The sequence below is a fragment of the Octodon degus genome, unplaced genomic scaffold (genome assembly GCF_000260255.1).
Source record: "Octodon degus isolate 3935 unplaced genomic scaffold, OctDeg1.0 scaffold00243, whole genome shotgun sequence".
Classification (NCBI taxonomy): Eukaryota; Metazoa; Chordata; class Mammalia; order Rodentia; family Octodontidae; genus Octodon; species Octodon degus.
The window spans coordinates 2,849,574-2,876,169 of NW_004524819.1; the positions used below are offsets into that span (position 1 = coordinate 2,849,574).

General features: G+C 37.8%; 1 protein-coding gene across 1 annotated transcript in view; it reads left to right on the forward strand.

Annotated features, from left to right (window-relative positions):
- Nucleotides 1-1,091: 1,091 nt before the first annotated feature.
- Tspan7 (tetraspanin 7) overlaps nucleotides 1,092-26,596 on the forward strand; it is a 146,688-nt gene continuing 121,183 nt past the window's right edge. Inside the window, exon 1 of the mRNA XM_004645907.3 lies at nucleotides 1,092-1,231. Within this exon, the coding sequence (XP_004645964.1) occupies nucleotides 1,151-1,231 (81 nt within the window). The 5' untranslated portion in view covers nucleotides 1,092-1,150. The remainder of the gene's footprint in view (nucleotides 1,232-26,596) is intronic.

Here is a 26,596-nt window from a genome sequence, read left to right on the forward strand (position 1 = left end):
TATTCTGAATGTTTCCTTTAAATAGATAATGTAATATGTGCCCTTTTGTGTCCAGTTTATTTTACTAAGTATATTTTCAAGTTTCATCCATGTTGTAGCATATTATCAATAGTATTTCATTACTTTTAGTGGATATTTTCCATCGTACAAATATACCATGCATTTGTCAGTCAACAGACATTTGGGTTGATCCTACATTTTTATTATTATTAAAAATTGTGTCATAAACATTGATGTGCCATTTTTCATGTGGACATATGTTTTTGTTTCTCTTGGGTAGATGCCTAGGAGTGGAATGCTTAAGGTCACTCTATATTCAACTTTTGAAAAAACTTATCAAGTTGTTTCAAACATTGTTTTTTTTTTTTTTTTGCCTCTCTTGAGGCAGTTCTCCTTTAGTGTGGGGTAAGTGATTCTCAGGTACATGGAACAGGTTTTGTACACCGAATCGAACTCAGGACCTTGCACTCACCAGGCAGGTGCTGTGCCACTGAGCCATATCCCTGGCCCTACTTTTTATTTTCATGGAGAATTTTTATCTGTTTTAAACATGTTGTATTCCAAGACGAATGATGCTTAATGCAGAACCTTCTTCTTATTTGGCTTCATCATTTCCAAATGTGTCTTTGTCGGAGCTCTGCTATCCCTGACCATTGTTCCAGCTGTGTCATAGTTCCTGGCCAGGACATGAGTAGTGGGCCACTTCTGTTTAGAGAAGGCTGGCTGCTGAGCTTTTCACATTCAGAAACTTGACTGATTTCTGGAGACAGCCATAAACTTCACATAGCCAGATGCAGATCTCTCTGCAAAGCAGAAATTTAAATGCCCTGGCCATCTGTGAACTGTTTCTCTGACCTTTGACACCGCCTCTAGACATTCCAGTCTCCCCCCCCAACTCAGCAGGGGGTCTGAGCCTGCGCGGGATTGCGGACTGGCGGCTTTCCCAGCATGCGCAGTGGTTCCTAAGCCTGCTCCTTCAGCGGGAGTCTCCGCGGGGTGCGCGCTCACGCACGAGCACGGCCTTGCCTGCGCGCGCACCGGCCCTCTTTGGCACGCGCCCCCGCCCAGCCCCGCCCCGCCCCGCCTCCTCTCCCCCTCCCGCTCCAGCGCCCGCTGCCTGCCGCCACCGCCGCCGCCGGAGCTCTGTAGTATGGCATCGAGGAGAATGGAGACCAAACCTGTGATAACCTGTCTCAAAACCCTCCTCATCATCTACTCCTTCGTCTTCTGGGTAAGTGCCCACGGCTGGCCAGTGGCCGGGCCGAGGTCCACCAGTCCATGGGGTGATGCTTTTACAAAGGAGGGGTGAGAGGACCCCAACCAAAAATAAAAATCTTGGTCCCCTTCTTAAGGAGACAGGCGCGAGGTGCTGGGTCCGGGGCTGCAGGATGGCGGGATGCAGGTCTGATCTGCTCCGACCCAGGACTGCCTGGCGCAGGCTGCAGTGGGCTGAGGGGTGGGGGTGACTGCAGGTTGTTGACCTTTGGAAAAAAATTCTTTTTTCTTGAATTGATTTATTTTTTAAGCCCGCGGGATAGGATCAGCAGTCTCTGGGGAAAGTTAGGGGTTTATTTGTCTGTTTGCCTTTCTGGACTCTTTCTACCCTACCTTCCCAGCCTGTTCACGTTGCCTCTTAGAGCTAACCTGTGGCGGGCTGGGAGCGGACCCGGGAGCGCGGGGCTTGATGCCGGCTTCCCAGTTATCCTCGCCACTTTGGGGCTGCAGGAAAGGGGCGCCAAAAGCCCTCTGCCCGCTTGGGCGAGGGCGACAAGAGTTCCTCAGGCGCACTGAATGGGGGGTAGAAGCCGCTACCGCGTGGAGGCGCACAGAGGGGAGAGGGTCTTACATAAGCCAGACATCTTTGAGCTTTTGCGGTGACCCTGGAAATGGGTCTGACGACCCCTTTCCCACTCCCTTCACCGGTATATTCCAGTCTGGTCACTCTGTTCACTGCGTGAACTCAATCCGCAGCGCCCCTGGGGAGGACCCCCGCCCCCCGCCACTTGGCAGCGTTAGCGCCCCAACTCTTGTTTCCCCTCCAAACTGGTGCTATTAGTCCTTGAAGCTCAATGCAGGAGGGTGACGTCAGCCCCTCAGCCGGGGCCGTGGGGGGCTATGGTGCACCTCTGAGAGGGATGCGTCCCCCTGCGCGGGAGGCTGAGGGGGAGGAGGGGGAGAAGGGAGAGGAAGGGGAGGGGGAGCGGGAGCAGGGGGCTCCAGGCTTGTGCCTTACCTCATCCTGTTTGGCAATTCGTGGAATCAGTGCAGAGCTGACACTGCAGTGATTCACTTGGAGAGGTGGGTGGTACTTTAAGACCATTCTCGGTTCTCTCCACGTAGACGCCCCTTCTTCCCCAATTCTCCATTCCCACACCAAGCCACAGACACTCCTCAGAGGAATAAATATCCCCCCACCCCCCAATCTGGGTCATTTCAGCTTCCAAGCCAGTCATTTTGAAACCTGAGGCTCTGTAGGAAAAACCAATCCCGCCTTTGGTTGTTTTTCTTTTTACCCCCAGCCCCCATATTAGCCCTAATTTTGCATTGAAACTAGAGCACAGTGCTCTATGAGGTATCCAGATTCGGCTTGGTGGTGGACTGGGCTATTTTCAAGAGCCAAGCCAGAGACTAAGATTTATTAAGGATTAAAAAAAATCCCTAATGCTTGTGGGTTTATCCTTGTCACTGACATTGGTGATTCTTTAGGTCTGGGAAACTGGGGACTCTAGGGACCAGGCATGCAAAGAGCTGTGCAATGAGATAGGCTAGATTGACTAATACAATATATCACATAAGACAAACATCGAAATAGACTGTATTTGGACTAAGAACGACACAGGTTGTAACATCGCAGTAATGGAATTGTGCACTATGCAAGCACAGATCAATCTTAACATCTTCTGTTTGCCTAGAAAAAGCAATAACACATGCTGATTGTCAAAACTTCCCAGTAGCAGGTCCTGGGAACTGGTTCAGCCTTTTCTGTATTTTCCCAAGTCTGTTTTTGGTTAGCTCTTTATTATTTACTTGACTTAATATTTGTTACTGGAGTAAATCATAAGGGGAATTATTTCTAGGTTCCTGAAAACAAGATTTGCCGTGTACATGACTGAAGGTTGTTCTCGCTGCATGTCTGAAGTGCGCTGATGAAGGGGATGAAGCTTAGGCTTTTTACATGAGCTCTGTAACTCTCCTTGCATCTGTCTACCCCTTCCAACAAACAACATCGATCTAATTACTTAATGCCCCTTAATACAGCTTGAACAATCACTGTGCTTTATATACTCCAGAAATTCCTGGACGCTGGAATTCTGTTTTAACTTTTTAAGATTTTCTTAGTCTTAAATATTAACGGGCAACATTTTTGATAGTTTAAATAGTATTCAGTGTTTGCTTCCTCCCTCATACCCAAAAGAATATCTCCAGATGAGAGGGTATTTTAAGCAAGTCATTTTTGTTAATAAGCCAAAGTCCAAATGCCATTTTTTTCTTTTTTCTTTTTAATGGTGAAACATTAAAAAAAACTGTTGAAAAACCATACATATAGCAGGCATTTATTTAAAGTATATAGGATATAAAAATGTAAAATATGTATTTTAGTATATTCAGTATGCTTTGGTATATTCGTAGAGACTTTATAAACATCACTACAGTCAATTTTACAACATTTCATCACCTCAGAAAGAAACCCTGTTTTGTCCCTTTCCCTTTCCCTTCCCATCACCCCCTCACCCTCTGCCACCTCCAATCAATCACTAATCTATGTTCTTTTTTTCACATGTCTTTTTTTTAAAATTAAGTTAATTGGCACATATTAGGTACACATGATGATCACATTCATCATCGGGAATTTGTACCTGAACGTGAGATATCTTTTTTTTTTTTTGGCTCATTCCCCTACTTTCCCTTCAATCTCTTTTTTCCTCCTTATTTACAAAAGCTTTGCTCTCATTTTTTCCTTCTTGTTTTTTGTTTCCTTTTTTCCCCTCCCTCCATCTCTTTTCCTCTCTCTCCTCCCTCCCTCCCTTCCCCTTCCCTAATTGTCCTTCCCATTTGATCATTTTCCTATTTCACAATATCTATTGTACATTTTGGTCATTATTTATATTAATCTATTTTCTGTCTGTATAGATTTTTTAATTCTGGACATTTCATATGAATGGAGCCATACAATATTTAGCTTCTTTCACTTAGCATAATGCTTTGAAGGTTCACCCATGTTGTAGCATGTATTAGTACTTCGTTTTTTAAATAGCTGGTAATATTCCATTGTATAGATGTACTACATTCTTTTTGTTCATTGAAGATATTTAGGTTAATTGGATTTTTGGCCTTTATGAATAATAATGTTATAACACATTGATGTGTGGTATGGTGCCTGCCGGGCAAGCATGAGGCCCTGAGTTCAATTATCAGTACAAAAACAACCCAAAAAAACAAAAAACAAAAAAAAACTACATACCAGTTTTTTTCTGAACATATGTTTTCATTTCTTGTGGGTATATACCTAAAAGTGGAATTGCTGAGTCACATAGTAACTGTTTAATTGAAGAAATGCCAGTCTGTCTCCCAAGGCAACCATACCATTTTTCATTCCACCCAACAGTAAGGGTCCTAGTTGCTACAAATCCTTGCTGACATCAGTGATTGCCTGACTTTTTGACTTGTAGTTATGCTAGTAGTTATGAAGTATAGCTCATTATGGTTCTGATTTGAATTTCCCTGACTAGTATATCTTTTTTACATGCATATTGTGTATTGGTATATTTTCTTGAAGAAATTTATCTGTTAATATCCTTTGACTATTTTTATTTTAATTGTCTTTTATTGAGCTATGAGTCCTCTATATAGTCTGGATACAATCTCTACTAGACATATGACTTTTTGTTGTTGTTCTTGTTTTGGGAGTTATCAGGAATAGAACTCAGGACCTTATGCTTGCCAGGCAGGCGCTGTGCCACTGAGCCGAATTTCCAGCCCTTAGATATATGATTTACAAATGCTTTCTGTAGAGTTTTTATTCACATTAGATACAAAAGATTTTTATTTTTAATAAAGTGTAGATAACTTAATTTTCTTTTGTTACTCCTGGTTTTGATGTCTTATTTTTAAGTCATTTGCCAAATCCAAGGTCACAAAAATTTACCTGTTAAAAAGTGTTTATAAGAGTGATTTCTCGCAGGGTATAGGGGCACATGCTTGCAACTGTGGGGCTCTGAAAGATTGAGGCAGGAGGATCATAGGTTTGAACTTAGCCTGGGCAACTTAATGACTTAGTGAGACTCTGTCTCAAAATAAAAAATAGAAATAAGGGTAGGAATTAGCTTGGTATAAAGGGCCTGCATTTATTTCCCAGCATCTTCAGAAAAAAAGTTATTTCTCAGTTCAACAAATGCAATTAATATATTAATTTTTCTTTGGCACCTAGAACTATGTCTGGTGATTGGTAAGTATGCAAATATTTGTCAAGAGCATTAACATTGTAAGTAACTAACAAAAACATGACTTTGGTATTGTCTTTATTGTATATTTTTTTCATTTATGTATGTGGTACAGGGTCTCACTATGTAGCTCAGACTCCTATTGATCCTCCTGCTTTCAGCCTTCCCAGTGCTGAGGTTAGAGGTGCGTACTACTATGCCTATACTTGGTCCCTGACTCAGAGTGCCCCTGGGGCAGTGCTGCTGTGGCAAGCTGGACTGGGGATCGAACCCCAGTCCGTGTGCTTGCCAAAGCAGGCACTTAGTTTACTGAGCTATTTCGCTGGCAAACTTTGGTATTCTTTTAAGGAGAATACAGAAGAAAGATTAGGCAGAATTATTTCCTTCATATTCACTGTTTTAATTGGATTTCTCCATTTAGGTTTAGGACTAGGAGACATCTGACTTTAAAGTGCTACTAGGCCAATATCAACAAGAAGGTGATGTGCTTTGGCATGTACTAGACCAAAAGTCTATAGTTATATAGTTTTAACAGGCCTCTTCTCCCTATAGTCATTCTCTTCTTTGAGGTGTTTCTCTAATATGTGGACCTCAACAAAGTCAACGGCCCCTTATTTGTCAGTGTTTGAAGACATTGACCAAAAATGGACACATCTGGGGAAGGTGGTATGGACATTTAGTGTGCAGAAGTCACAGATGCTACCAACCATCCTATGGTGTGCAGGACAACCCAAAGTGTCAACGTACCAGAAACCTCTATTGTATTTGCCTTAGATAGTAGTAAGTCCTATGAGCAGAAATTGAGCCTTATACCAAAGTTAAGACTGAGGGTCAGTGAGGTAGCTGAGTGGACTAAGCGCCTGCTTAGGAAAGTGCAGGGACCAGGGTTCAATCCTCTGTTCCACATGCTGTGCTAGCCCTGCCTCCTGGGCACACTGAGCTCTGGTGTGGTGGTGCTTGCCTTTAATCCCAGTGCTGGGGAGGCTTAAAATAAGAGGATCCCTGAGAGTCCAAGTTGGGTAGTGAGACCCTGTACAAAATATATAGATTAAAAAATATATATATGAAAAAAAAGTCAAGACTGTTACCAGGAGCCACACTCAACACATGAAAAAGAAGAAAACCTTTCTGCATGAGATACTGTAATTCTTTATTTGAAAATGAAAGGTAAGTGATTCTTTATGTAATTGTATTCTAATAGAATGATTCACTTTCAATTACATAACATCATCTGAATCTAAGTAAATCTAAGTATTTTCCACAATTTGCGTGTTTCATTTTCAGGTTTAGAGAAATAGAAGGGAAAAATAATCTTGGGTAAGTTATCCTGTGCTTTAAAGATTAGTAAATATTGTGTGGTATACAGTAAGATTACTCAGAAAATAGTTAATGAATGAAGGAATGAATGATGAAATTTTAATTGTTCTATGCATATAACATATCTTGATCATTTTCAATCCTTTTATTTTTAACCCCTTTCCTTCTTGCGCTCCTGGGTCCCCTTTTCTATTTCCCAAATTTAGTTTATCTCGTTTCTTCCTGCCCGGACTCCTCAGTGTGCCCAGGGGTGGAGCTGGCACGGCATGTGGTGCCAAGGATCGAACCCCAATCCCTGCACTTACCTAAGCAGGAGCTTAGTCCATTGAGCTATCTTGCCAACACTCTCATTTCTTCTTTATTCATTCATTAATTTATATTTTAGGTTTCTCATTGCATTCTAGATATCTATCAGAAGAGGAAACAAGTGATATTTAATTTTTTGAATCTGGTTTATTTCAGTTAACATGATGATCTCCAATTCTATTTATTTTCTTGTAAATATGATTTCATTCATTATTTTGGCTAATAGCCTTTTGCACATATATGCCACTTTTTCTTTATCCATTTATTTGTTGATGGGCTTCTAGGCTTTTACCAGGATTTATCTATTGTGAACGATGCTGCTATAAACTTGGTATAGTATGTACCACTATAGTATGATGCCTTGGTATAGTATGTACCACTATAGTATGATGCCTTTGGGGCATATACCCAGAAGAGGAATAGCTGGGTCAAGGAGACTTACTAATTTGAGTCTTTTCAGGAATCTACATACTGATTTTCATCAACAATGTAGGATCCCCGTATCCCCACATCCTCACCAAAACTCATTGTCTTCTGTGTTCTTGATAACTATCTGACTGGGGCAAGATATACTCTCAAATTACTTTTTTTTAAATTTTAGGGAAGGGTCTACAGGGTGTTCAGGATCTCACTACTAGATCAGACTCGTAGTGATTCTCCAGTTTACAGCCTCCCAAGAGCTGGGATTACAGGCTCGCACCACCATGCTGCAGAGCTTCAATTGCGTCTCATGGTATTCTGGGGGCAGGGCCGGCACGGCAGGCCCGGGGATCCAACCCTGGCCCCTTGTCTGCTTGCAGGTGCTTTAATCTGCTGAGCTATTTGGCCGGCCCTTCAAATTACTTTTGATTTATATCTTAATAGCCAAAGATGTTGAACATTTTTTCATACCCTTATTGGTCATTTCTACTTCTTTTGAGAAGTGTTATTCAGTTCATTTGCCTTTTTTTTATTGGGTTGTTTATTTTAGGGGGTAAGTTTTAAAAGTTCGTTGCCTTCTAGATATCTATCTATCAGAAGAGTATCTAGCACAACTTTTTGCCTTTCTCTAGGTTCTCTCTTCACTCTGTTGATTGTTTGCTTTGCTGTGCAGAAGCATTTTCATTTCATGTTATCCCATTTGTTGATTCTTGGTATTATTTTCAGTGCAATTGGAGTTCTACTGAGGATGTCTCAGCCTGTGCCTGGTCTCACATTTTCCCCTATGTTATCTTCCAGTAGTTTTAAAATTTTTGTTTCTATATGTCAGTCTTTGATATATTTTGTTTGACTTAGTATAGGATGAGAGGTAGGGATTTAGTTTCTATAGGTGCAATCCAGTTTTATCGACATAATTTGTTAAAGAGGCTGTCTTTTCTCCATCAAGGTTTGGCTCTTTTGTAAAAAATCAGATGGCGGGCTGGCCTTATAGCTCAGCCAACTAAAGCACCTGCTTAGGCTGAGCACAGCGTCCGGAGTTCGGTCCCTGTGTGCCATGCTGGCCCCACCCCTGGGGTGTGCTGAGACGGTGATTGAGACTAGGCGATTGAGACTGGGTGTGGTGGCGCGCGCCTGTAATCTCAGTGCTTGGGAGGCTGAAAACAGAAGGATCACTACAAGCCCGATCAACGTAGTGTGACCCTGTAGACCCTGTACTAAATGCAAAAAAACCCCAAAAAACAAAAACAGATGATTGTGGGTGCACAGAGCTATTTTTTTGTGCCTTCTGCTCTATCCCACAAGTCTCTTTTTGTGCTGTTATTGTGTTATGTTTGTTATTATGACTGTAGTATAGCTTGAAATCTGGATTGTAATGTCTTTGGACTGTGTTTTTTTTTGCTCAGGATTGCTCTGGCTATTTTAGGTCTCTTCTAATTCCTTATGAATTTTAGGATTATTTTTCCATTTCTGTAAAGAGTGTAGTTAGCATTTTAATAGGGATTGCTTAATTCTATAAATGGCTTTTGGTAATATTACCATTTTCACAATATTATTTTAGTCTAAGAACAAAGGATGGCTTTCTATTTTTTACTTTCCCCCTTCAATTTTTTCTTCAGAATTCTCGTAATTTTCATTACAGAGATCTTCAATTTCTTTGGATAGTTTGATTCCTGGGTATTTAATTTTTTTTGAAGTTATTGCAAATAGGATTTTTTCCCTATGTTATGAAGCTGTTTTTATTCTTGGTGTACATGAATTTTTTTTTTAATTTTAGGGAAGGGTCTACAGGGTGTTCAGGGTCTCACTACTAGATTGGACTTGTAGTGATCCACATGTTTACAGCCTCCCCAGAGCTGGGATTACAGGTACACCATGCCCAGTCTCAATTGCTGTCTCAGCACGACCCGAGGGCAGGGCCCACAAGGTAGGCCTGGGGATTGAACCCCTGGCCCCTGCGCCTGCTTGCAGGCACTTTAATCCGCTGAGCTATTTGGCCAGCCCATGAATGCTGTTTTGAATCTTGACACATTGGTATAAATGTGTTTATCAGATGTAAAAGTCTTTTTTTTTTGTGGTACCAAGGATTGAACTCAGGACCCTGTGCTTGCCAGGCAAGCGCTTATTCTACTGAGCTATCTCCCTGGCCCCTGGTCTAAAAGTCTTCTGGCAGCTTTTTTTTTTTTTTTTAATTTTATGGAAAGCATTCTTTCATTTGCAAATAAAGGATAATTTAACTTGCTTTTCTAGTCATATCTTTTTTTTTCTTTTGCATGATTTCTTTGGCTAAAACTTGGAGAACTGCATTGAATGGGAGTGGTGACGGGAAACCATTGTCTAGTTCTTAACTTTAGAGGATTGCGTTCAGTTTCTCTCCATTTCAGTGTGATGTTGGCTATGGATCTGTCACATACTAGTTTTATAGTTTGAGGTATGATCCCTTTATACTTTTCAAACCTATTTTCATCAAGGTTTAGTTATGAAGGGATGTTGGCTTTTGTAAAAGGCTCTCACTGTATTCATTGAAGTGATAATGTGATTTTTTTATCCTTAATTCTAGTAATGTGATTTATTGATTTACATATGTTGAAACATCCTTGCATCCCTAGGATTAAATCAACTTGGTCATGGTCCAGTCTTTTAGTTATTGAATTCCATGCAAGACATTTTTTAATGGAAAAAAAAATAAAAACAAGATCTGGCATGAAAAAATTTTTTTCAATTGTTTTACCCTATTATTTATTTATTTGTGGTACCTGGGCTTGAACTAAGGACCTTGTGCTTGCCAGGCAAGTACTTATTCTACTGAACTATCTCCCCGGCACCTGGCATGAAAAATTGATCAAACAGTTCATCAAGGATATTGGCCTGCAGTTCTCTTTTCTTTTCTTTTCTTTCTTTATTTTTTAAATTATTATTACTTTTTTGTTAAATCCTGCGGTTTTGGAATCACAGGATTGCTAGCTTTATAGAATGAGTTTAGTGACTTCTATTCTCTTTCTATTTCATGTAAATGCTTGAGAATTGTTGATGTTAGTTCTTCTCTAAAGATGTGGTAAAATTTGGACCCTGGAGATGGCTCAGTAGAATAAAAGTTTCCCTGGCAAGCGCAGGGGCCTGAGTTCAATCCCTGGTTCCACCAAAAAAAAGGGGGGGGGAATACCATGTGGTATCCTACAAAAATGTGGTAAAATTTATTGTTAAATCCATCATGTTCTGGGCTTTTCTTAGTTGACAGAGTCTACTTTGGATAACTTTCCATGGGCTGCTGAAACAATGTCTATTTTGCTGTTCTTAGATAAAACATTTGGTATACCTCTGTTAAATCTGTTTTATACCATAGTTTAACTCTGATGTTTGTTGATTTTTTTCATCTGGTTGACCTATTTGTGACTGATGTATTAAAGTCTCTCATGAGGATTGTATTTGTATCTTTTTTATGTCAAGTAGTGTTTGTTTTGTGAAATTGGGGACACTGCCATTGGGTACATATATTAAAACAGTTATAGTTTATAATTTTTATCTTGCCTTAGTGTATTATGTTTATCAATATATAGTGGCCATCTTTGTCTCTTTTGATCAGGTTTGGTTTGAAGTCAGTTTTTTTGGATAAGGATAGAGCTTTTACTCGCTTTCATGATCCAGCTGCATAGGGTATCATTTAAAAATCTTCCTTTCAGTCTATATATGCCTTTGCAGAAGAAATGTGTCTCTTATAGGCAACATGTAGATGGATTTTGTTTCTGATCTAATCTGCAAATCGGAGGCTTAAGACCATTTACATTAAGTGTTGTTAATGGAGAATCTGTTCTAAATCTTTTCTTTACATTGTTTTCTTCCAGTGTTTGATTCATTTCTACTTCCTATTCATTGAACTACTCTCCCAGTGAGATTTATTCTTTCCTCTAGTCTCATCATTGGCCTCATTATCTCTGCTTAGGATTCCCTTGACTATTTCGTGCAGTGTTTGGCTTGGTGGTCATGCATTTCTTTAGTAGCTCTTTATCACGGGAGATCTTTATTTTGCCTTTCATTTTGAAAGAGTGCATTGTAGGGACAGAAACCTACACTGGCAATTATTTTATTTCATGCCTTGAAAAACTTCTTTCCAAACCCTCCTTGGCCTTTAAGGTTTGTATTGAGATATCTGCGGCTATTCTGATGAGTTTGACTTCATAAGCTATTTGACATTTCTGTCTAACAGCTTGTAGTATTCTTTCTTTGTTCTGAGTTTCTGACAGTTTGACTTTGATATGCTATGGAGAGGCTCTTTTCTGTCTGTGCTTATTTAGGGTTCTAAATGTATCCTTTACCTGAGTACCCAGCTTATGCTCTGTATTTGAGAAGTTTTCTGCAATAATTTGTGAGTAGATTTTTACACCTCTTACCCGTTAGTCAACACCCTCTTTGTGGCCAATGATTCTTAAATTTCTTATTAGAATTGTCTAGGACCTCTTATATAATCTTTACATTATTTCTTGTGCTTTTTTCATAATTATGTACTGAACATTCCAGTACATCCACTTTTCCTCAAGTTCTGATGTCCTATTCTCTGATTTATCTTGCTTATAGCCAAGAATTTCAATTTAGTATTTTATTTGCCTTACTGAGTTTTCATTTCTAGGATTTCTGCTTTGTTCTTTTCAAAATCACTATCTTTACTGAAATGAAGGGGCTGGGGTGATGGCTTAGTAGAATAAGTGCTTGCCTGGCAAGTGCAAGAGCCTGAGTTCAACCACTGATTCTGCCAAAAAAACAAAACAAAAAAAAATGGAATCTTTACTGAAATGATTTTTTATGCCCCACATTGTCTTCCTTAATCACGTGAATGTGACTATCTTTTTTGAACTCAGCAACAATTTGGTAATGGATTTTTTTTCAGCTCCTTATTTATCTCTTCTTTGAGCTCGCGAATTTTATTTATCAGTTTTAAATTTTCTTTTTCTGATTTCATCCACTTCAGTAGCTTTGGGAATCAGCTTTTGGGGAGTTACCCTTTTTTTGAGGCATCTTTTTGCCTCATGAATCTTTGTGTTTTTGTGTTGAAGTTTTTTTTTAAATTTTTTATTTATTTGTGTGTGTGTGTGTGTGTGGCCAGCTCAGCCCACCCCGGGGCGGGGCTGGCTGGCATGTGGTGCTGGGGGATTGAACTGCGGTCCCTGCGCTTTGCTGAGCCTGTTCCAAGTAGGTGCTCTGGACCACTGAGCCATCTCACCAGCCCCAGTGTTGAAGTTTTTGGATTGGTTGGGATAGAAATTTTAGTAAGTGGCATTCTCTCTCTGCTGTGCCTTTTGCTTTGAGTGTGACTTAGCGTGAAAGCACGCACACAACTATTCAAAGTTGTAGATTCATTCCTTAACACTGCACTGTGAAGAGAGAACAACTAATAGTAATATGAATGTCCAAAGACCTGATCATATTCCAATGTGTAATTTTAAGCTTGTGTAAAAAGTTCTATACTGTTCCATGAACTCAGAAAGATCAAGGGGTAGTAATAATGTAGAATGGGCTAAGAAAGAAAAAGAAAAAAGGAGGAAAATAATTCAGAAAAATGGAAAGGGAAGAAAGAAAAACAACTTTTACTGCTGATATTTATACACCAGGAAAGAAAGGGGGTGGGGTGTAGGTGGGAAGCTTGAGAGGATGTGATGAGGAAGAAAAGAAAGAAGACCAGGAAAGGAAGTACTGTACAAATGGAACATGCGAGAAGATAGTGGGTAATTGAAGCCATTTACTGAACAAGCAGAAACACAAAGTTAGAAGGCAGGAAACAACACTTGGTAGGGAAGACATGTTAAAAAGACGTAAGACTAGAAACAAAAGCAATAACATTTGTTTACAGTTACATACACGCATATGACCCCTCTACACACATACTAAAAGAGTAAGAAAGGGAAAATAGGTTTTAATGATAATATTTATAAGAAAAGGAGAGCTAGAAAATGAAGAGGTTTGAGAGGCAGTAAGAGGGGCAGGAAAGAAGACATGGGGGATATAAATGGAAAATGAAAGAAAACACAAGGAGATTGTATCCAATGAATGAATGAACAGAAACTCAAGTTTAGTAAAACTATGAAACAACCCTTAGTGTTGAAGAAATACTGTGACATGACAGGAGACTATGGAAGCAAAAGCAGTAAGTAGCACTCAAACACATACATATGCTTCTTCACACATACAAAAAGCACAAAAAAGCAAGCAGGCAGGCAGGCCCAGCATTCCTCCATGTGGTGGTATTAATAGTGAAGTCAATTCTTGCTGTCTGATAAAAAATAGGTGTGTGTGAAAAATTTTTTATCCCAGAGGTCTTCCTCTGCCTCTGTCTAAGTAGAAAGTGTTGTCAGTTGGGAAGAGGCAGGTCTCTGAGGGTGGTGCCTGAAAGGCTGTATCACCCTTCGCTGCTCCTTCCTGGGTATGTTCAGTTTCCCTGGCTGCCTGCTGAGAACAGCTTTTCTTCTCCAGTGCCAGCCGCATGCCATGGAGTGAGCTGTCGGTAGACACAAACCTCGACGAATTGTGAGCCAAAATAAACCTCTCTCATCTTAAGTGGGGAATATTAAGTAATTTGTCCCCATGAGGAGAAAAATAAGACAGGATGTAAAAAAAATAGGAGAAAACTTTTTTAAACAGTGTTATTTGTGGTGATTCAAACGCGATCCTCTTATGAACATGTAGAAAGATAGAGTAGAAGGCCTTAGTGGAAATTACTTATCCTAATAATATTTTAACCATTATACTTTTTGTGATTTAGTATTCTAGAACATTTAGCTACCTAAAATTTTAATTGTAATTTTATTTGTTAAACTTGAACAAAACAGATATCTGGACTGCCCAATATAAAACAAAGCAGCCCTCTTTCATGACAAATACAATTCAAGAACAAGGGGGAAAGCTACAAATATTTTACTTAATCATGTAAGCTCTAATTTGATCTATACATTTTGGTGTATTTTAAATATCCAGCTGACTTCTAAGATTTAAATTTAATACATCTAAATCTACTGAATATTGTGAAGAGAAACTCCTTCAGTTTGTTCCAATATTTATTAGCTTTGACTGTTTAAGGGCCCAAGTAGTTTATCCATAGTAGTTTAACATTCTCTTCTGATAAAGTATCAGTGATTTTTTTTTGAGAAGCATCATTAATCTTTTGGGTGAAAAATTTTTATTTTAAAGAAAACAAAACAATAAATAACAAGAACAAAGATAAAAACAAAGCAACATAAAACAATAAAAATGGTAGAGAATTCAAATCAAGAAGAGAAAATTTACAATGGTTGTTACATTACATTGCACATTATTATCATCAAATTTGTTGTTCAGATTACTAGATATAGGTATAAAAGAATGATCAGTTAAATATAAACTTCCTTTCAATAAACATTAATTTTTTCTTTGTCCTTTTTATACTTTTTAATTTAGTATCTTGGTTACTTTGCTCTCAAAATGTGATTTAGTATTCACAAAATACCGAACATTTCAAAATGAAGGAAGGAAAGGTTTATTCAGCTCACAGTTGCTGGAGGTTTCAGTCCATACTCAGCTGGCTCCAAGGCAGCCTGGCACATAGCAGAAAGCAGCAGTTCATGGCAGCAGAAGGCAGCAAAATGGCAAGAGCAAAAGGGAAGAGTAGCGGCGGCACTGGCTGCAGAGAGCAAGTCTGTCTCCCTTACGTTGCACTCAGGCATCTGCCCCAGGCTGGTAGTAGTACTCATACCCAAAATCCCAGTGGATCATGAGTTAGTCACAAACTCTAGAAGCCTGTCCCATGACTGTATGAGGTTTTGGGTGGACAACTGAACACAAATGATAACATTTAAAGAGAATATAAAAATAATAGCTAAGGCATTAGAGGCAATGCACATTTGAGAAAACAAGATGGAAGATGTTCAAAATTTTAAACAATAGTGAAAATGATTTTTTTAAACTTTTATAATCTAGAAATATTAGGTTCCTGAGTTAAGGGGGGGGACCTTAAGATCTTACAGAGTATTTGAAGCCTGTACTGATCCTCAGATTCTTTTACACATTAGTACAATTGAATAAATAACTATTTAGTGTCTATTATATGTCCAGCTATTAAGTATTTACTAAAATGTTTACATGTTTGCTAGCTGCTGCTTTTGGCATTTACCTACGTATTTCTGTTACTTCTAAATTTTTCAGTTTTGGGTGTCATATATTTGCTTCTAACAATGGAAGATGAGGATTTAGTTCTGAAATTTTTAGAAAGCAATTTTAAAATTAATTGCATAGTGTTTTGTTTTCCTTGCAGTTAAGAATTGCCAGCTGGGCGTGGTGGTACAGCACTTGGGAGGCTGAGGCAGGAGGATTGTTGGGAGTTCAAGACCAGCGTGGGCTATAGAGGGAGCTCAAGGCCTGTCTAAGCTGCATAGCAAGACCTTGTGCAAAAAGACCAAAAAAAAAAAAAGCCTTATTTTATCATGTGCTTATTAGGTTAATCACTATTAATTTATTTTTCTAATCTCAGAGATTGAGTATCTTTACTCAGTATGTTCAACCACTTCATATGTCTGATGAATTTTTTTTTCCACAGAACTGGGGATTGAACTCAGGCCTTTGCGCTTGCCAAGCAAGTGTTTATTCTACTGAGCTGTCTCCCTGGCCCCCATGAATTTCTTAATCTTGGAGACATTTTCCCCTGTGCATTGTGCCCTACTATTTGGACTACTGTTCTGTGTGTCTTTTAAATAGTCAACAACATTATAGCCGTCATCATTTCACCATTACCGTCATCCTGGTGAATCTTGTCTCCTTCCATACTGAATTTTTAGTTTCCTAGATATTTCTATTTCCTTTATTTTGATGGTGAAAGCTTTCTAGAAAAAGATATGCAAAAGATTAATTTTATGAGGCATTTACAGGTGTGAAGATCTTATTTTACTCTTAATCTTTACTTTGTTAGTTTGGCTGAATTAAGAATTGAGTTTACAAGTCACTTGTCTGCGAAATTTTGCTATCCCCTTATAAGCCTTTTTGCTCTTGTTAGTATTGAGAAATCATATGTTATTCTAATTCTTTTTGAATCCTGCTTTGCTGCAGAGAGAGGTTTTGAATCTCTTGCTTATTTTTAGTTCTGTGAAATTTCCCAAAATATCTTTGGTATATGTCTGTTTTTATCTTTTTCTTATACACCATTTCAATATGGAAATTCAGGATCTTGACGTTGAGGAAGTTTTCTTGATTTCTAAAAATTTCTTTATCTTTCCTTTCCGCATCCTATTGACTATTGAACTTCCTAGACTGATCTTTTAATGTCCTTTCCTTTCTATTTCTATTTTTGTCTTTTTGCTCTACTTTCAGGTTGATCTCTTCTACTTTATTTTATTGCTATTGAATTTTTAAAAAATGTTAATTTCCAGGAGTTCCATTTCAAGGTCTGAATCTCCTTTTTTTCTAGCATCCTGCTCCTATTTCATAAGTGTATTACTGTTTTAGATTTGCTATGACAGTATTAGAGACTTTTTAAAAAATGTTTCTTTGTTCACAGTTTCCTCCAAACTGCTCTATTTTATTGTATAATAGACCCTTATCTCAAATTTCTGCTCTTGTTTTCTTCATTTTTTGGTACATTTTTAAGAGACATCACTAAAACGTTTGTTGGAATCTATAGGCAGGAGTCCATTCCCATGTAAATTTCTTCTGAATAAAGAAGTATAAATCTGGGACTCTCCCCAGCAGTACACAAGCATTTTCTGAGTTCCTCTTTTCTTGGTAGAAACTATGTGCACCATGCTTGTTTCCAGTTCATATGCCTTCTTTTCACCTTCCAAAGAATAAATATATGAACCTATGGTACAATGGGAGGCAGGAAGGGAGAAAGGACTTAATTGTACCTCAAGAAGTTTTTAACTGGATCCTCCTTATTTTTAGTTCCTTTTCATTTCTAGTTCTAGGAATAAATGAAGCTTACTATCTTCTGCGTCTGTTGAGGATGTTGGGTGCAAATAATTTATTCTGAACTTTTGTCACTGCTGCCATAAGCTTTGGTTTTTGCTTAGCTTCCAAGATACTGCAGTTATCTTGTCTTTCATTTTCCTTATTACTGTGGTTTTGAAAAAGCCTTTTAGTGTCATTTCTGTGGAATTTTGAGAGATAGCCAAAGCAAATGGATGCATTCAATCCATTATGTTTAACTGGAAGTCTTTTGTATCTATTTTATATCACATGGTATTAATTAAAACAAGCAATTGATTTTGAGTGATTGAGTAGATCATATAAAATGGCAGTAGTTGGGTTACTCTAATAAATATTGGTATCACTTTTTAATTTTTAAAAAGCATTTAGATGTCAAGAAAGGAAGTATTACTCCAGGTTGGAAGAGGATTACTAAGACCTATCCTATATAAAATAAGATCATGTGGTCATCAGAGACTGGATAAATGGAAATGAAGCTCTGAAGTTTGCTGTTGCTTTTTCTGTCCTTTTCATTTCTTCCTACCTCATAAAGTTCTAATGCATCTTCTGGCCTAATTCAGATCTTGTTGGAATTGTGTAAACAACAGAATTTACTGTATGGTTTGTATGTTGCAGAGAAGGGGTGAGGGGACTTGGTGTTAAACAGATTATTGCTATGTTGTTTTTATATAACTACAGTGAAAACCCTTCCTGTTTCATATGGGACTTATATATTCCTTTTTTTTTTTTTTTTGCAGTACTGGGGATTGAACTCAGGACCCTGTGCTTGCTAGGCAAGCATTTATTCTTTACAAGCTATTTCCCCAGCCCCTAGGACTTATATATATTATAATCTAGAATCTTTTTTCACTTAATCAACCTTCATTCCCATAGTCACTGTACTGTTAGAACATACGTACCACCTTTTATAGCTTTAAAGAACATAATGACTCTTCACTAAGTAGTTGCTTCATACTAGCTGAAATTTTGTCCAAATAGAATAAAATGCTTTTCTGCATTTTAGTCATAACTAGACTTGTTGACTTGACCTTATCATGAGCTGTATTATGATTACTCATGGTTCAGCATGATATACTGCTTTAGGTAACTCAGAAGGTTCTAAGAACTGGAAGACATCTGTAACTGAATTTCTTTGTTTAAAGGTGCTAATCTCTTCCTTTTTATATATTTTAGGGAAGGATCTACAGGGTATTCAGGGTCTCACTACTAGATCAGACTCAGTGATTCTTCTGTTTATAGCCTCCCAAGAGCTGGGATTATAGGCATGTGCCACCACACCCAGTCTCAATTGCTGTCTCAACATGCCCCAGGAGCAGGAGACCCAAAGGTGCTAAATAACATAGGTGACTAATGAAGGCACTGCTAAACTAACTTTAAAAAATACGTTCTTATCTGTTTTTTGTTTTTTAAATTCCCCTTTGGTCATGTCACATTACAGCAGATTCTGATTTATCTCTTCATGATGGCAAGCTAATCTTTGATTTGTTACTCTTAAATGTATTCCTTTGGGGGCTGGGGAGATAGTTCAGTAGAATAAGCGCTTGCCTGCAAGTGCAAGGGCCTGAGGTCAATCCCCAGTTCCAGGAAAAAAAAATTATTCCTTTGGCTGCTATCTCCCTTGTGGTGGCAAAATGCTTTGCATTTTTGGTTAAAGATGTTTGTCCTCTTTCACATAGTGTCCTGTTCTTTATGAAGGAAAAGATATAGGGATGGAAGATAGGAAAGGTTTTTCCTTTATTTTGTTTTCCCATTTGGTTCTTTGGTCAGTTGAACATGTAAGTATTTTATGAACAGGTTAGTGATAGAATTAAATGTCACATTTCTACTGTGAAACATTTTCATTAATGCTTTCAACAAGGTATACTGGGATTTTTCCATTATCATCTAGTTTAGAAGAAATTTCAAGTACCTAATGCCAGAATATGATAGGGTAAGGCACAGTTATACTAGTTCAACAATCTAGATTAGTGATTCTTAACCTTTTTCTCCATCAGAATCATTAAAGTTGTCCTAAAAAGATATTTAGAGACCCCATCCTAAGATAAAACGATTCAATATCAGCACTGGTATTTTCAGAATAAACTCCCAGATGCAAGGAGAATTAAGAACCATTGATCCAGAGGGAATGCAGTAAATAACACCAATCTTGATTCATCTTCAATTTCTTGAATCTGAAGGTTGCTACTTATCTAGTAGAGCCTTGGCTTATTGATTTGGTCTTCTTTATCTAAGAGGTAGGACCAGGTCTCTAGTGTTTCTGTGTAAACTAGAATGACCTTGTTACTCCTCGACTGTGCTAATCATGTCTGACTAGAAAAAGTACTTGTCTGAATCACCCACCAGGTTGAACCACTGGTGATACATTCAGGACTGTCCTATCAGGCATCTTGAACTAAGATGGGACAGGCAAGCATGGATGGCTGTATTGTAAATGTATTAAAAAGAAATAGTCCTGTCTTGTGGAGTTTCAATTTTAATTGATGTAGGGAGGGGCCAGATGTGTGCATTTTTATAAAGCCATCTACAAATTGCTTCTGATTTCTGAGATGTGGCTTTGTGGTCTATGATTGCAGTTTGTTATAAATTAACTCCTACCTAATGAATGTTCTCTTCTGATGTGTCATATGGTACCATAAAGTTGGTTTTAGATATATGTTCCATGAAGCAAATGTATATATATTTTGTACCCACTGAATAATATTATAAATAAATTATATATATATATATATTTTTTTTGTACCCCCTGGCAAGGGTCTCCTAGTGAACTCTTCAAGTTTGGAGTTTTTTAATTCCTTAGGGATAGCCTAGTTTTGCTCACATTTGCTCTGAGAAGTTAGGAAAAATCTTGGTCTCTCTCATATTCTTTAAAAAGGTAAGGCTGTCATCTAATAATTAAAACAAAAAGATGAATTCATTACTTGCTCGGGTAAGAAGAGAGGATTGTATTAGTCAAGCAGTCTATAAGTAAAGCTAATTGGTGATGTTTTGGAGCCAGAATGGTAGTGTTTGGAGGTTGTTTTGGTTACAGGGACATGAGTGGTTGATGTTGACCTTAGAACCTTGGGTGAAATTGTTTGTGATTGATACTTAGAAGCATGTGCACTGTTGTGCATCTGATAGGTTGATAGGTTGACCTTGAATAGTATGAATCTGTCATTGTAATTTGATTCTAGAAGTGTGTTCCCAGAAATGAGTTGTCATTGATTGGACTGAGCTGAATTGCCATTGATCAAATGATTTGAAAAGTAGTTACTATTTACCATGACAATTGAATAATTAATCTTTCCTCTCCATTCTAGAAGTATAAAGACTTTTGTTATCTGAAGCTGTCAATTCTTACATCTTGGTGAAATGAAGTTTCTTTTGTAACTCACTTCTCTATCTAGATATCATCATGATGATATGTAGAACTCCTCAGTTCACTCTTAAATATTCCACAAATACTGAGAGTTTATTTCCAGGAATTGGACTATGACTTTCCAAAGGTTGACCCCTCTGGGTTGAAAAGAAACAATTGGCATCAAGCTCGATAAAATGAGGCTGAGTGGAAACTTCCTGAACTTCTACATACTCATGTCTACTTGGATTCAAATTCTATTTCTGAATAAGCTTTTGAAGACTTGTCACTCCTAAGTTCTCTTTCCTATTCTGAATTGTATCACACAGTGATAAGTTATTGCCTTCTATTGTAGAGGATTTGAAATTAGATGTATGTGAAGCCTTAGCTTTGATATTTGCGGTACAACTTTAGGACAGTCACATAGTCTCTTTTACCCTCAGTTGCATCTTCAGAATTTAGGATATCTGTATTTACCTTAGTCAAGTGTTAACAGTCAAATGATTTTGAAGTGCTTACTGCACATATATGATTTGGCAACAGTATTCCTTGAGATGTAGAGTATTGCTTTTTTTCTTAGTTCCTTGTACATGGGAGATCCTATATCCTTATTTGTTAAATTATTAACTTTTCCAGAATTTTCTCCATTCTGGAAATTAAAAATGATTCACTTTTTGGATCCCTAACAAAGAGATGGGGCTCCAGAGAAGTTTGTGTTTTTACTGATTTTATGGATACATTTTAGATATACATAGTGGTCACATGCATTGTAGGTAGTTTGTACTTATATATGATATATTTAGGTCCTTATTTATATTTTTGGTTTCTCACACCAGGGATACAATGTGATACACATATGTGTCCTATATATTTCACTTAAGGGTATGGTCTCATGGTGCATGCATTTCCCTAGAAATGTCTCAAGTTTATCCTTCTTTATGGCTGAATAGTACTCTATTATATAAAGAAAACATAGTCTTTATTTATTAGTTGATAGGCATTTGGGCTGTTTCTAAGATTTAGCTATTATAAAGTGTGCTGCTATAAACATGGGTATGCATATATTTATGTGGTATGATGCTTTTAATTTTTTGGGGGAGATAATTTCCATGCTGATTTCCACAGTGGTTGTACCAGTCTACATTCCCACCAAAAGGGGAGAAAGGCTCCTTTTTTCCTCACTGCCCAGCCAAAAAAGGGAAAGAAAATTAATTAATTTAAAACTGTATGTAAGTAAGAATGAAAATAGTGAAATCACAACAGATCCTACAGAAATCTAGTTAATCCATAACTACTTGTAGAACTTGTACTCAAATAAGATGGAAAACTCAGAAGAAATGGACAGATTTCTACATACATATCAATTACCAAACCTGAATCAAGAAAAATAAAAATTTGAAATAACTCAATATCTGTCAATAAAATTGAAGATATGATTACAAACCTACCAGTAAAGAAAAGCCTAAGTCCTGATGGATTCACTACTGAATTGTACAAGGAATTTAGAGAAGATGTAATGCCACTACTCCTCAAACTGTTTAATGAGATTGAAGTGGAAGTAATATTGTCGGTCATTCCTGGCAGTAAGAAGTTCCCTGAAACCAAAACCAGAGAAAGATCTAGCCAGAAAAGAGCCACAGGATAATCTCCCTAATGAACATATATGCAAAAATCCTCAATGAGATACTTGCAAAAGGAATACAGCAAATCAAGAAGATTATATGTCATGTACAAGCAGATTTATCCCAGAGATACAGGGATGGTTCATGTATGTAAATAAATATAACACACCATATCAACAGAGCCAAGGACAAAAACCACATGATCAGGGGAACTACCTGCTTGGGCCCCGCTCCTGTCCCTCTCTTGGATAGGAGCTTTCTTTCCTTCAATATTCTGCTCATAATCTCCATTTGTTCCTAAAATTCATCCTTCAGTTTTAGAGAACACAAACTCGTGCAGGTCAGGTCTGGAGATCATTTTTCCCAATGTCATTTGGAGGTTCCCTGTATGGTTTGGAGGTCACCCACCCGAGATCAGTTTTTCTCCCTGTATCATTTGGGAGGTTTCCACCGAGATCACTGGATGGAGAGTGTGCTTCATTAGGCACTGGAAGACGTTTGATCCTTGAATGCTGAAAAAGAGTCATTTAATCCAAATGGAATGTAGAAGAAAGTATCAACTGTGATGCTAGTTTATAACTAGAAAGATGATATAAAAAGGAAAATGACTCAAAGCTATACGTCTACACAAGAGAAAAATGCCTGTCATCTATTGAGGGCCTTCAGATAAAACCTCTGAAGAATATATCTGACTGCCGGTCAACAACTATGACCCATTTCAGCGTGAAGAAGCCAGAGCAGTCTTCACCCATATTTCCCTTCAGGGCAGTTTGGGTTACTTCTTCAGAGGGGGGAATATTGCAGGCAGCCGAGTTAAGATAAAAATATTATAGGCAGTCAGACAGGGCCAGGCCCTCAAAGGAGACAGCACAGAAGACAAAGACAACTGTGGGAGGGGTGGATGCTCCTGCTGTGAACCAGACCTAAAGACCTAAAAGCCAAACAAATGCTAAAAGAGTAGCACCAAGGATTGATATTCTAAATAGGTATTGATCACCTGGAAAGATCCAAATGAGTCACTAGCCCAACCCCCAAAAGGGAGAGACCCTGTCCCATATTCATGCCTGCTTGCTACATGACTTGCTTTTCCATTTGATACTGGATTTAATCAGTTTTACCTGAGCAATGGTGCTTGTAATCTCATTGGTTGACTATCGTTTTGTCCCACCCCGCATCCACCTAAGTGAGTTCCCCCTTTCTCTACCTTAGTCCCACATAGTTTTATACTATAAAAGTCCCTGGAAGAGACAGCTTCCCGGGGAACTACCCACTCGGGCCCCCAGCCTGTCCCTCTCTTGGACAGGAGCTTTCTTTCCCTCAATAAATATATTCTGCTCATTAAAAAATCACATGATCATCTCAATAGACACAAAGAAAGAATTTGGTAAAGTTCAAAATCCATTCATGTTAACCTTGCAGAAAATTGGAATCAATGTTCTTTATCTCAATCTGATAAAAGCCATCTATGACAAGCCAGCCGTCAACATCATACTCAATGGTCAAAAACTCAAAGCCTCCACTCTGAAATCAGGATCAAGACAAGGATGTCCACTATTAGCACTCCTGTTCGATATAATGCTGGAAACACCACTCAGAGCTATTAGACAAGATAAGTAAAAGGAATAAAGATGGGAAGGAGGAAGTTAAATCACCATTATTTGCAGATAATGTGGTATTCTACATAGAAAACCCCAAAAACTCCACCAAAAGGCTTCTACATTTAATAACCAAAGTCAGTTATGTAGTTGGATACAAAGTCAATACTCAAATCAATAACATTCTTATACATAAATAACAAACTTAGAGAGAAATTAAGGAAACTATAACTTTCAACCTCCCTCCAGGAATCCATCTCACAAAGGAAGTAAAAGATCTTTACATTGAAAATGATAGTACTTTGAAAAAGAAGATGAAGAGGATATAAGAAAATGGAAAGATGTTTATCAATAAAACTGTAGAAAAAAAAAATGGAAAGATATCCCTTGCTCTTGGGTAGGAAGAACCAATACTGTGAAAATGGCCATATTCCCAAAATTTTTATACACATTGAGTGCAATCTCAATCAAAATCTGTCAACATGCATCACAGAACTAGGGAAAACATTTTAAAAATTCCATCTGGAACTGGCAACAAAGGCAAGGTAGTGGCATCACAATCCCTGATTTGAAATTATACTATGAAGATACAGTGATTAAAAACAGTATGGTACTGGCAATAAAACAGTCCCAAGGATCAGTGGAAAAGTTTAGAAGATGTAGAAACAGCTCCAAACACAGTAAACTAGCTTATATTTGATAAAGGGTCCAAACACCATAATTGGATAAAGATAACCTTTTTAATAAATGTTGCTGGAGAAATGAATTCCATGTATTCAAGACTAAAGTTATACCCACATCTCTGACCACAAACTAAACTAAAATTGAAATGGATCAAAAATCTAAACTTAAAAAAAACTAAATTAAAAAAATTATTCATTTTAATGAGAACAAAGATAAGATAGCAATGAAACAGTTTTAAAACAGGTTAGTAGGACATTTACAGTAATTAATACATTGCATATTGTCTTTGTAGTAGTTATTCAGAGGACAAGATGCAGGTATGGTATCTTGTCTAAACAGTGTTAGTACAAACTTTTATTTTCAATGAACTAAGAGAAAGTAGCTATATATCTAACTCGTGTGTGTGTGTGTGTGTGTGTGTGTGTGTAATTTTCCCCCTTCCCTTTTTATCTGGTTAAGGGTAGCTATCAGCTGCTAGGCAGCCTAATGTCATGTGTTACTAACTTCACAAAAGTGTAAAGGACAGTTTTGTTGTGAAAAATCTAAGTATTAAAACAAACATTTAATCTTCTGAAAGAGGACATAGAACTCTAGAAGTCATACATGTGTGCAAAGGTGTCATATTTCCTGATTGTATGTAATCAAAGAATCAGCAACTGGGATCTCTTATTGAAAAGCTTTTGCATAGCAAAAGAGATCACAAATAGAGTAAATTTTTTACCAGTTGGTCCTCAAACAAATTATTCATATCTAGAATATAAGGAGAATTTAAAAATATTAGACCCCCCAAATTTAAAGTCCCAGTCCAAAAAGGGCATCTGAAATGGATACTTCTCAGATGAAGCAGTATAAAGGGCAAATAAATATCCAAAGTGTTCCATATCACTGATCATTTGAGAGATGAAAATTAAAACAATGCTGAGATTCCATCTCCAGAAAGAAAGGCTATTAATCAATTTTGAATGGAAACCAGCAATATAAGACATTTGGGTCACTGAGTTCAGTGCTGTCTTTGAGGTGAGGATATTCCTATCTTGGATGAATAAATACAAAGGTGATGACTTCCATTTTTTAAAAAAACATTTTAGAAGTTTTAAATTTACAGAAAAATTGAGAAAAGAGTTACTAATGATCACAGTTTCCTGTATTATTAACATCTTACATAAGTGTGGTATATTTATCATAGTTAATGAGTATTGATACATTTGCATTAATGGAAGTTCATACTTCATATTTCCATAGTTTTCTACCATTTTTTCTGTCCCAGAATCTTAATCAGGCTACCACATTACATTTAGTAGTCATTTCTCCTTTATGCTCCTCTTTTTTTTTTTTTTAAATGTATTTGGTTGCTGCAGGGTCTCACTGTGCAGCTCAGACTCCTAGTAATCCTTTCAGCCTCCACAGCGCTGGGGTTACAGGCATGTGCCACTATGCCCATACTCTGTGGCTTGCTCAGCCTGCCCTAGGGGTGGGGCTGGTGTGGCATTTGGTGCTCAAACCACGATCCTTGGGCTTGTCTAAGCTTGTCTAAGCAGGCAATTTAGTGTGTTGAGCTATCCTGCCGGCCCCTTTATGTTCCTCTTGGATGTGATGGTTTTTCAGAATTTCTCCATTTTTGGTGACCTTAACAATTTTGAGGAGTACTAGCTATTTATTTTGTAGAATGCTCCTCAGTTGTGATTTGTCTTGGTTTTTTATGGGTATATAGGAAGACCATAGCAGTAGAGTTCTGTTTCCATCACCTCACATCAAGTGTGTGCTATCAATATGATTTGCACTCGTGATATTGACCTTGACACCTGAATCAGATAATTTTCCATGATTTTCTACTATAAAGTTGCTCTTTGTACCCCTTTACAGACTGTACTCACTCAAAGAAGTCAGTATACACAGTCCAAAATTAAGGAGTGGAGTTGTGTCTTTATCTTTTTACAG